This window comes from Homarus americanus, unplaced genomic scaffold (genome assembly GCF_018991925.1).
Source record: "Homarus americanus isolate GMGI-L3 unplaced genomic scaffold, GMGI_Hamer_2.0 scaffold23578, whole genome shotgun sequence".
Lineage (NCBI taxonomy): Eukaryota > Metazoa > Arthropoda > Malacostraca > Decapoda > Nephropidae > Homarus > Homarus americanus.
Genome location: NW_024733231.1, coordinates 5,781,183 through 5,793,744, shown reverse-complemented (window position 1 = coordinate 5,793,744; position 12,562 = coordinate 5,781,183). Strand labels below are relative to the sequence as shown.

Below are 12,562 nucleotides of genomic sequence, written 5' to 3'. Positions count from 1 at the left end.
CCCATCCTGTTGTCTCACACACCCATCTCTGTTGTTCTCACACACTCCATCTCTGCTGTCTCACACACACCTATCTCTGTTGTTCCCACACACCCCATCTCTGTTGTTCTCACACACCAACTTCTGTTGTTCCTCACACCTATCCTGTTGTTCTCACACACACCCCATCCTGTTCCTCACACACCCATCCTGTTGTTCCCACACCTATCCTGTTGTTCTCACACACACTCCATCCTCTGTTGTTCCTCACACACTCTATCCTCTGTTGTTCCTCACACACTCCATCCTGTTGTTCCACACACCCCATCCTGTTGTTCCCACACACCCTATCTCTGTTGTTCCCACACACCTATCCTGTTGTTCCCCACACCCCATCTCGTTGTTCCCACACACTCTATTCTGTTGTCTCACACACCCCATCTCTGCTGTCCCACACACCTCATCCTGCTTGTTCCCACACACCCCATCTCTGTTGTTCCCCACACACCCCATCCTGTTGTTCCCACACACCCATCCTGTTGTTCCCCACACACTCTATCCCTGTTGTTCCTCACACACCCATCTCTGCTGTTCCCCACACACTCCATCTCTGGTTCTCACACACACTCCATCTCTGTTGTTCCTCACACACCCATCTCCGTTGTTCCCACACACTCCCCATCTCTGTTGTTCCTCAACACTCATCTCTGTTGTTCCTCACCACTCCATCTCTGTTGTTCTCACACACCTATCCTTGTTGTTCTCACACACTCCATCTCTGTTGTTCTCACACACACTCTATCTCTGTTGTTCTCACACACTCTATCTCTGTTGTTCTCACACACCATCTCTGTTGTTCTCCACACACTCTATCTCTGTTGTTCCCACACACTCTATCTCTGTTGTTCCCACACACTCTATCTCTGTTGTTCTCACACACTCTATCTCTGTTGTTCCTACACTCTATCTCTGTTGTTCCACACACTCTATCTCTGTTGTTCCCACACACTCTATCTCTGTTGTTCTCACACACTCTATCTCTGTTGTTCTCACACTGTACAGTACTGTATTACAAACTTTGGCCTGATTTTGGTCACTACTGTACTCACTTTTGAATCATTCTTCCGGTGTTTTATATCTCGTGTGTTTTCAGCTGTTGTGTTGGGAAGATATAACAGAAAGCACACTTTGCTATGGTACGACTCGCGTTAAAGACTTTGGTATTTTATTCCATTATTGAGTACAGTATATTTGAAGCTCGTGGTTGTATGTGGAAGATCAGTGATAATAATAATAATAATAATGATAATAATAATAATAATAATAATAATAATAATAATAATACAGTAATAATAATAGGTATTTATTCAGTAAAATAATCATGCAGGTTTACAACAGGTTCAGTTTGTATATAGACAACACAAGTATTTAGATCATGCTGATATGCAAATTCCAATGTACATAGACAGTGTAGGTATACAGACAATGGTAAAGAGTAAGGCACTCAACCAAGGTTAAAGCCACCAGATGATTATTTCCTGTAGAGTGATTGTGATTTATGTACAGCACATAATACAGGGGCTGGGCGGGGATGACTCGTGCTGAGTTATACACAATCTTGACCCTTTTATTTCAGGTTTTCTCACAAACATGTCCACCTATCTTAACAACCTAACCTAACCTGCCAATTTCGATGCCAAATACATTATCATATTAGCCCGATCCCCCAAAAAAAAAACTACTAAGATATCATAATTAGTGGACAGTTGCACAAAAACTCTCCGGGTTAAATGACATGATAATGTTAAGGTTTTGTGGGTGACCAACTTGGCATTTCTTATTTTTATTCTCTTTAAGTTTGATCTTCCTTCCAGAAACATTTTTTTTTTTTAGTTTTGAAATTGTCTAGTAGTTGTGTAAGTACTGGGGGATTTAATTGCCGTTAACCGTGATTTTTTGTAATTTAGAGAAAGGAGGAGGGGTAAAGGAGAGGACAGAGATGCTTGAGAATATAACATGAGAAACTTTACTAATAATACACAAAACATTAATACTTTAAGTGTATCTTAAATAATGGATGTACAGTGACCCCTCGGTTAACGAACTCAATCCGTTCCAGAAGGTCGTTCGTTAACCGAAAAGTTAGTTAACCGAAACCATTGTTTTAATGGGTTTTTGGGTAATTGGTTCCAGCTCACCGAAAATTTCCGAAATTCAACAAAAATGGTAGAAAAGTTCACTTACTTTGAGGTGTGTATGTAGAAGGCTCCTGGATGATGATGATGATGATGGATTTAGAATGGGGGTGAAGGAGAAGGAAGAAGAGAAGGCATTGGGGTGGAAGAGAAGTCACCCATGGTGCCATTTCACCCATAAAATTTTAGTTCTCTTGGTGTAATTCAAGATTATTTTCATTAAATCAACACTGCACTGCATTATATATTGTCAATATGTAAAATATATTTAAAATGACCATTTTGAAACACAGAAAAAGCATTTAGTTGAAGAGAGTCTCAAGCAAGATGTTACCTCCAGTGAAACAGAGAGAGACTAACGCCTGTTTGCTGTGTTAAGAGGCTGGATGCCGCATTAAACTAGTCATTTACCAATTATGTTCAATAATTGTTAAAATGACTAAAAAGTTAATATTAAACTTTTAAAATTATTGAATAGTATAAACTTCTTGATATTTACTAAAATAGTAAGGAATTTAAGCCTAGAACCGATTAATGTATTGGCGGACTGATACTAAAGCTGGTTGCCCGGTCAGTGCAAGCGAAAACATGTTGAGGTCGGTTCGTAAGAAATTCGTTAACCGAATTTTTGTTCGTTAACCGAATTGAAGATCCTTATGGAAGGCAGTTCGTTAACCGAAATTTCGTTAACCGAGGCGTTCGTTAAACGAGGGGTCACTGTATTAACAGTACTCAGGGTCCACCAGCTGCGTGTTTATAGTGTTGTTGTACAGTCTGTCTTTGAAGGGTTATTTAAGTGTTAGTTCTGCCCTACGTTAAAGGGAAGTTAATGCATCTTTTTCCCTCTTTGTATATAAAGTTAGGTGAGGTTCTTCAAAGGACCTTAAAAAAGAAAGAGACGCTTTTGTAGAACGTTGCATTATATATTTTAATTTATACTCCCAGCAGGCGTAGCAGTGCCTCTCCAGTACATGAGTGCCATTCCTGGGGTGATGTACCAGACGGTGGCACCCCCACTCTTCAACGCTCCCCCACTTATGTTTAATGTAGTTTACCAGCACACGGCAGTTCAGTCGCCTCTGGGCCAAATACCAATTTTAGTTTCTGATGGAGAGAAGCTAGAGCCGACAGTGAACATGAACTGCTAGATCCTAACGCCCACTCCCTGAGGGTAAGTCATCGGTGTACTGTACTTAGTGATGTAGAGACACTTTTGATACTGGGTCATGTATTACAATCAGGTGCCTTATTTGGTTCATTTTATCTACTATATATAATTTTGATACTTTGACTATAATGCCATAAGAGTAATTTACATGTTGTGATGCTTAACCCACTGGTGGCAGACCTTGGCTGTTGGTCATCATCATCAGTGAAATTTTCTTATTCCTTGCATTTCAGTTTTGTACATATAAAGGGGGGGGGGACCCTTAACTGCTGATTAAAAATTAAACACTTAATAATTTTGTCACCAACAGAACTGCAACATCAAACGTTCCACCACTAACCTGCGCTCACCAGACTCCCAGGCTACGTCAGTTAAAGCAGAACCAGGATCGGCGCGAGGCAGCACCACTCGCCTCAGGCAAGATCATCAGCTCACACTCGCACATCGATGAAAGTATACGCTCCTACGTCGAAGACACGACCATGCTGTCACCAGGATGTGTGCCAAAGGTAAGAGGTTTTGCTTTGAGTGTTGTATAAGTACATAAGTTGTACAGTTGGTCCTCACATTACGCGGTTAATGTAACCCGGAGGGTCCCGCGGAAAGTGAGGAACGCGTAAAGTGAACAACATAACATATGGGATTAATTGAAATGGAGTCCAGGCCGATCCCCAAACTCCACTTTTTGACGACACACAACTATGTTATAGTAAAAATATTATCTTAACTTTATGATGGCATGCACACACAATTAATAATTAAGAGAAATATCAATAATATTAGGTTTTTTAACACTTACATTAGTAGAAAAGATGGCTGGGCACACGGGGATGGGGGGTTGGTTCCGAGGCAGAGGGCCTCACCTGTATCACTGGTATCAATTGTATCACTATCCACCACAGAGGCTTGCAGGGCCTCTTTGTTAAACCCCTCAAAGTCCATATAAGTCCATATCCTCACTATAATTATCACTATCACTGACTTGGGCCGGTTGTGGTGGGTGGCGGGTAAAGAACTCGGTAATGTTTTGATGACTGGGCGACCTTGTGCGCACCATTTTCGCGCCTCTTACACAACATGGCGGATGGCGGGAGGTTTGGATCCAAAAATGGCGCGGCTTGCCAGCCGCTCTCCGCGTAATGGCGTTCGCGACCGCGGAATGTAAGAATGTTAGGTTCTGGCAAGGCACCGCGTTAACGGTGAAACGCGGAATGCGGGACCGCTTAATGTGAGGACCAACTGTACATATACAGCATATAAAGGAAAGATGGATTTGAGTGATTGATTATTATGAGGCATTTGTTTGGGAAAGATAGAGAGAGACTCGAATGATTGATACATTTGTAGCTCATCTACTTGAAGGAGAGGAGAGATGATTTACTCAGTGTCATGGTGGAAGCAGTCATAAAAGTGAGCTTGTGGTTCTTGTGTGACATACTTAGGTTAATATTTGCTCTGCCAGACGTCCACAATATCTATCTGTCACTCTCATCATCCCAGTTCACAATTATTACTTCAACCTTTTGCCTTTTAGCCTTTCAAGAACAGCTCTCCCATGGGTAGATTCCACAGGGGTAGTTTATGCTTGCTTTACTTACTCTTGAATTTCTTGTGGATGTAAATGATTTTTGCTTCACCTGTATGGGAGTTTAGACGGAAAAGTGTAATTTTATCCCACGTGTTTAAAGAATTTATGTGTTAATTACATAAATAGCTGAGAGAAATTATGAAATGGATTGTGGCAAAATTTGTAGTTTGTGAAAAAAAAATTTCTTCAGAGGAACTTGTGTGTGAACAGGATGTGATTGAGAAAATTTGTGTAATGTGATCATTTTATTAATATTGTACATTATTATTATTTATTTATTTGACAGTTAAGTGTACATTAGTTTGTTTAAGTAATCTTTTAGTATTCAGTAAAACATGGGAGCTTTGTCAGTAACTCCCCAGTGCTTCAATATTGATGTCCTACTCAAGTGGGCAACTCACTTAACATCTGGACTACTAGTTTAAGTTGATTCTGCTAACCCGCAGGATTCTGAGATGAACCGTGACTCATCACAGGTATCGCAGTTTTCCCAGTCAACTAGTGTCCGGGCAGAAGCCGAGAGCATAGGTTCACCGGGCAAGCAGGACAGACTGGCGGCTGATGACCGTGAACAACATCACGAAAATTCGAGGTAATGTATATGTGTGTTACTGATCAGTGGGGTAATGTTAAAGTGTATTTATATTGAATATTACTTGTTATTGTTCTTTATATTAAGCTGTTCAGAAATGATGGGTTGACTCTTGCCTGTACTGTAATTGTCATTTAAATCACTATAGAAGATTTTAACTTGATGGAACAGATACAGTACTTGTAGTCTTTTCTGTTGTGTTAAATGAATTTAAAATATTGTTGAATGTATTTTAGTTTTCTTCTCCAACTTTTTTCAAATGTAAGTCCTATCAGTCCTCCATCCTAGCCGTGAACCCTGAAACTCACGAACCCGTGAATCTCAAACGTGATACAGTGTGCATCATCTATGGGCCCAGAGATGTGTCATGTATCATATTCACCGGTTCATGTATGGGACAGTTGACTGATATTGTAGCGGAATTGTGATGTGTTTTGTGGTGTTGTAATTAATACAGTTTTTATCTTATCAGTGATATGGTGCTGTCTGGAACAAGCTCACCGTCTTCACTAAGGGAATACAAGTCTACTGATGATAGCATGCAAAATATATCTGAAAATTCAGAAAACAGTGAGGTAATGATCAGATATTTGAGGTTTCTTTTACCTCTTGTTATTTAAGGTCTGGGTGTGTGTGTGTGTGTGTGTGTCTGTCTGTCTGTCTGTCTGTCTGTCTCTCTCTTTTACCTTCATTTATAAAACACTGTCTTTCATTCCACTTGCAGTTCTACACACACACTCACACCCAGGTTGGTTGAGTACAGCAGTTTGATATTGGTCTGGTCAAAACTATATAGTTGTGAAATGAAGTGACTATTGCATGCTATTGGCTTGAGGAGCTTACTGCTACCCCTCAGGTTGGTGAGGCAGACTTAGAGCAGGAACTAATCATGAACCACCCCATGTTTACACTATTATCTGAGAGTGTCTGTATCATCCTAATTTACGTCATAGAATTTACACTTTATAAAATGTCTCCTTTTTAGGGTTTTAGCATTAGTTAGGTACAGACTCTTATAGTACAGGTGTGTATGGGTGGTGAGGAGAGGGGATGTGAGAATTAGCTGACACAACAGTCTCAGTGCAGTATAAACAATGTGTGTTCCTCCACATGTATGTATATAGAGAGTACAGTATTAGTATACTGTACCTGTAAATAATACATAGAGGTGAATTAAATTAGAAATTAATAATAATTTTAAGGAGAAGGTAAATTGGAGATGAATGAATTAGCTTTGTGAATAAGTGGCTCATAATTTATAGGGATTAGAGTTTAAATTAAAAAAAAATTTCTTGGGGGAATTTCACACCATCTTGTTAATCCCATACACAGGCCACCACGTCTGGGATGAAGTGGAACACGCCTAGGTCCAAGTGTCAGCGTCCTGTGCTAAATGACCCACCTTGGCTAGAGGACGTGAAGGTTACCCCAGAACTCCTGTACAAGTATCAGATGGAGACCAAGGAACTTGTTGATGTTCTCAGACAAGATATGGACATGCTCAAGAGATTACGACAGGTGAGAGATATATTGTGCATTCTTATGTCTCGTGTTGTGGAGAGGTGACATATATTGACCCTTATACCATTGAGAGGTGAGAAATATTGTGAATCTTTATGTTTCATGCCATTGAAAGATGAGTCAGGGACTTAGTTATTGAAAATCTAGGAAATTGTTGGTGAAGGTGTCTTGGGGAATAACCATAGAGAAGTACACATATGAAGGGAAAGATTTGTTTAAGAGTAAAATGGCGAACCCTTTTGTCAGATACAAATGGATTTTATTTTCCAGTGGGAATCGATGGGATTGGGATGGTGTATATTTGTGTTGATAATTGTCTGAGGCAACACATATCGCAGATCATATTCCCAGGAAGGTTTTATTGGGAATAAATATTTCTGTATACAGGATGACACACAGTTGTGTGTTGAAGGTTCTGGCTTGGTTAACATATAGTTCATTCATTAGTAACAATGTATAAGACTAATCGAGTTATATTTTTCACACATATAATAAGTTTTATCTTTTGGTAGCCTGCCTGGGTAGATGACCAACTGTCTTCACTCTACAATGAGCTCGAGTTGGAAGGGTCCAGCACAGACTTGCACCTAGAGGAAGGCATCACATCTTCCTCAGGAGAAGATCAGGCTAGAACTTCCTTCCAGGTAAGACAGCATCATGAAAAATGTTTGATATAGCTTTCTTATTTATTGAATATCTCACCAGTGGGTGAGTGGTTACAATACTTGTTGCTGGCTCCCCTCCAGCTAAGCCAGCTGTAAAGGGTTACTTTACTTTATTATTGGGGAAGATAAGCTGGAGTACAGTACCAGCCACACTGCCTCCTTGTTTACCAAAGTTGTGTTGTATATACTGTTTTTTACACTAGACTTTAATGAGTTTATTTTGGACAGACTTCTCCAAGAAAAAAGAAGTCATCTACCTACTTCAGCAAGATGGCAATGCTCCATGAAGAAGATGCCCCAATGCCTCCCTCAGACCTGTGGACTGAGAGACAACACCAAGCACATGACACCTCCAGCTCTTCATCATAGGTGCTGTAAACTTCAGCAAGTAGGTCAGGAAGTGAAGCCTTTTAAGATTAACTGAATGGTTGCCACTCAAGATGTATTGTTGGAGTTGAGATAATCAGGTAAGTGCTCAATCTAGTTTATATCTTTTAACTACATACGGCAATAGGTGGCTGAAGGATTTGGGAGAAAGTTGCAGATAAAGTTTAAAAGACAAATTATCTTTTATGTTTATGTATATAAACATTTAGGTGTAGAAGAAAAGATGAGAAATAATGTAAGGGTGCCAACTACACACCCACACTCAGTCAGTCAGATCTCATTGTGACAAGAATAATGATTTCTGCCCTTTTGAAGTTCTCATCAATACCTGTCATTATTTTAATAACTTGGCAACTAGTTCATGGTTCTCTTTGTCTGTTTTCCAAAACTGCTTGACTTGCCTTTATAACTTACAAAGTAATTGGGAACTTTGTATCTTTGCTTACAGTAAAAACTCTTAAATAGGATTAAAATGTACATCTGAAAATGTCTTCTGCCTTATGTCAGATTCAAAAATAAATCTTTTTGATTGTATCTTGATGTTTTCTCAGTTTGGCTTAAGATTAAATATTCCATTGGATTACCGAGATGCCTCAGATCTATTTAACTAAGGGTTTATGGAAGAGGAAAAATGGATAACTTGCAAATGCTCTATCTTTCTCTCATTCTGTGGGAGAGAATAATGCTATTGTGGCATTATAGGATGGAAGAAATGTCTGTAATGGAGTGACTTGTCTGTTCTAGTCAAAACCATCTTGTACCTCCTTTAAGTTCTCACAAGTCAGGTCTTCACCACAAAAATGATCAGTGAGGAAGATAAGGAAAAGTGATGAGTGCATTTCTTGCTAACTGGTATGAGATTTCTTTTAACAGGGATTAGCCCACCCGGGCACAGGTCACTGACCCACATCGTGGCCTGGGGGCCAAAAATTTAATAATAATTCAGATACGTTATATTTATAATAATATACAAACATATAAGTAATAAAATAATAATGATAACAATAATAATAAGAATAATAATACTGCAATAATAATAATAATAATAATAATAATAATAATAAAGAACCATAAAAGATTAAGAGTGAGAAACAATATATGTACAGTATGTTGTGTTGTCAAAGTAAGAGAAACAATTGAGACCCTGCAATTGTGTGTAAATGAGGCAGAAAGTCAGATCAGCAACCTGGGACTTGGTCACAATTTTTGTGATGCCATATGGCAGCAGGGTCTACCATTAGCCAATACATTTTGCTTTCAATATCTTGCCAGGTGGTATTACCTCCCTGTTTGGTAGCTTCCTACTATCTAACATACTAGATACAGGTGTGTTATACTGTCTCTGAAATATGGGTAACAATATACTGTAAGGTTGAGTCAGGTCATAGATGAGAAGTATTTCCTGTAGTAGTAGTGATGAAGTAGATTATGTACTGTCAGACATAACCTGAACCAGTGGTGGAGAGAAATAAAAGTGAGTGACTCGGTATAAACACCTCATTCTTAACCACTTCCCTCCCATTTCTTCACTGCCTCTACCTCGTTGCTACACCTCACAACACACCCGGTACAAACGTAGGAGGCTGTACCATTAGCCATTTTGTATGTGAGCAGAAAGTGGAGTTACAATGAATTAAGATTTGAGAACTGAGTAACTTAAAGGGTGAGACTGAAGTGTTGTGAGTGGTTTAGTGTTCTCTGATGTTAGGAGGAACATCATCTGGGCCTCTGCTGGTAAATTTGATGAAATATTTGGATAGAATTTTTGTACATGTTTTCCACTGTATAGTATTTGTTCATGTTTTATGGCTGGTAAGTTAGGACTAGTTGAACTCAGTTCATGCAAGATGGGTTTTTTTTCACTTACATTAAACTCCCGATATAACAGATTAATCGAGAGAACGGCTGGTCTGTTAAAGCCAAAAATCTGTTATATTTGGTTGAGAATAATAACGGAGTCGATCCATTATATAATAACTTATTCCAAAGTGACCACATGGGTCACTTTTCACCATCACCAACACACTCCACCATCACCAACACTCCCCACCAATACTAACACTCACCACCACTAACAATCACCATCAACACTTCCTACCACCACCAACTCTCATCACCACCACCAACACTTCCATTACAAACGGTGTTCATTTTATTGAGGGTTTCCTGTATTTCTTTGCATTTTTGTTTCACTTATCTATGGTTTTTATTTTAGAGCTTTCATTCATTGCTCCCTTGTGCAGTTGGTTGCTGAGGTAACGTTTATCACTTGCAATTATTTACACATTTGGTTCTGCTTCAAGTTACACAAGTAGAGTATTTGGTATAAGATTGTTCAAGTAACCATCCCTCAAGTTCTAGAATGAACATTTTATCAGAGAAACAAAGATTCAAGGGCTAATAATATTATAATGTAAAGTGAACAACTTGTACTTTAATTATTAGTTTGTGCATCATCATCATCTGGGGTTATGTTGTCATTCCCTTCTCAGGAAACTATGTATTAAACTAATTTGTACATAAATGTAAAAACTGAAAAAAGAATATACCATAATTATTAAGAATAACTTACCACTGTCCATTTTGTTCTTCAAGTTGTATGACTTGAGACATGTTTTGGAAAGGTTGACAATTATGAGAGTATAATACACCGTTCACAGTTGGTTGTGATTCTTGGGTTTATACGATTCTACACTTCCTCATAAATGTGTCTAAAGATTATATATTTTCCATAAATAAAAGATGAAAAACATCTTAAACCATTTTTTTTAATGCGCTTTCAAATAAATGTTTTGTGCAATTGTTCCTGTAATTTGAGTACCCATTTTACAATCTGCTGCAGGCAGTCAGGTTTACTTCCCTACCATTTTGTGTTGTAGAAATGTGACAAGTTTTTCAATACCTGTATATATACTTGACCACATTAATAAAGAAATGTTTGATTAAAACGTGTATATTTATCTACCCAAATTAATTAAAATTTTTGAAATGTCATTTGGACAATTATTCAAATATGAAACTGTGGACGACAGATCCTTAAGGTACCTACGCTCATTATAGTCAAACTTCCATTAACTGACTATATGGAGAGGATAGTCCATTAGATGTGAAACCTCAATTTTGTAGGTTAAGTGACAACCTTATTTAGCATAGTGGGACTTCCTTAACCCAAGACAATGGCTATACAAGGCAACCCTGTGTTGCCATCAGTAAAGCAGCGATTCAACGAGTTCACCAACAGCATTGTGCACGTGTAAACTGTGTGGAGCTGATGACCTTCCCCACCATCATTGCCAACAAGCTTCTGGATGTGCTGCTTAAAGGTAACATAACCTTTTTAATATTTTTGCTCTGATTCTAATTTAGTACTCTGTACTTGTTGAATTATTACCTTCAATACCTGACATTTGTCTAGTATTGCTTACATGATGGAGTTTGTCTCCCATGACTCTCATACTTAATACAAATGATCTTTACAGAAGTACAATACAGGACACTTTGATAACATATTTGTTTACTTACAGGAAGTAATAATGATGTAACTGTTTACAGAACACATCGGAAAGCAACAGTGGCACTGCATCTGTCATTACCTGCAACACTAACAGTGGCACTACCTGCAACACTTACAGTGGCACTACCAGCAACACAGTGGCACTACCAGCAACACTAACAGTGGCACTACATCTGGCACTACCAGCAACACTACCAGTGGCACTTCCTCTGGCACTACCAGCAACACTTAAGTGGCACTACCAGCAACACTTACAGTGGCACTGCATCTGGCACTACCTGCAACACTTACAGTGGCACTACCAGCAACACAGTGGCACTACCAGCAACACTACCAGTGGCACTACCTCTGGCACTACCAGCAACACTTACAGTGGCACTACATCTGGCACTACCAGCAACACTTACAGTGGCACGACATCTGGCACTACCGGCAGCAGCAGTAACACTACCCGCGGTAACAGCAGCAACAGCGCCTTAGAAGCAATAACAGTCTTGTCATTCTCCTCTCAATTCTTTCTAGGTACAGTAGTTGATATTCATTCTACCCTAACCTAAATTCTCCTACTGTAACCTAACCTAACCCCAGAGCCCACCTTCTGAGTTATACAGTGCTTGGCGACCTCGTGGTGAAGCGAGTACGGCAGGAGAGAGACCACGACGTCGACGCCCTTCACCAAGTCTGCCAGAAGGTCAGGACGCTCGACTACATCAAGCAGAACAGACTCAACGTTGGCGTGTTTAGCCGACAGTGCATCTACCTCGTCTTGCAGTCCCGATGCTGTGTTTAATATTATTAGGTTAGGGCAATTACAGTACTTTAGGTTAGGGTAGTTACAGTACTTTAGGTTAGGGTAGTTACAGTACTTTAGGTTAGGGTAGCTAGAACATAAGAACATAAGAAAATAAGGAGTCTACAACAAGCTGGTTGGCCTGTGCATGGCAACTCCTGTC

General features: G+C 39.4%; 1 protein-coding gene across 1 annotated transcript in view; it reads left to right on the top strand.

The window, feature by feature from the left end:
• The window catches only part of LOC121869626 (period circadian protein-like), a 33,866-nt gene extending 25,237 nt beyond the window's left edge, over nucleotides 1–8,629 (top strand). The window contains 9 exon segments of the mRNA XM_042371111.1: nucleotides 3,120–3,290; nucleotides 3,293–3,345; nucleotides 3,653–3,750; nucleotides 3,752–3,851; nucleotides 5,377–5,522; nucleotides 5,995–6,097; nucleotides 6,855–7,040; nucleotides 7,556–7,687; nucleotides 7,937–8,629. Coding sequence (XP_042227045.1) covers nucleotides 3,120–3,290; nucleotides 3,293–3,345; nucleotides 3,653–3,750; nucleotides 3,752–3,851; nucleotides 5,377–5,522; nucleotides 5,995–6,097; nucleotides 6,855–7,040; nucleotides 7,556–7,687; nucleotides 7,937–8,077 — 1,130 coding nt within the window. The 3' untranslated portion in view covers nucleotides 8,078–8,629.
• The last annotated feature ends 3,933 nt before the right edge of the window (nucleotides 8,630–12,562 follow it).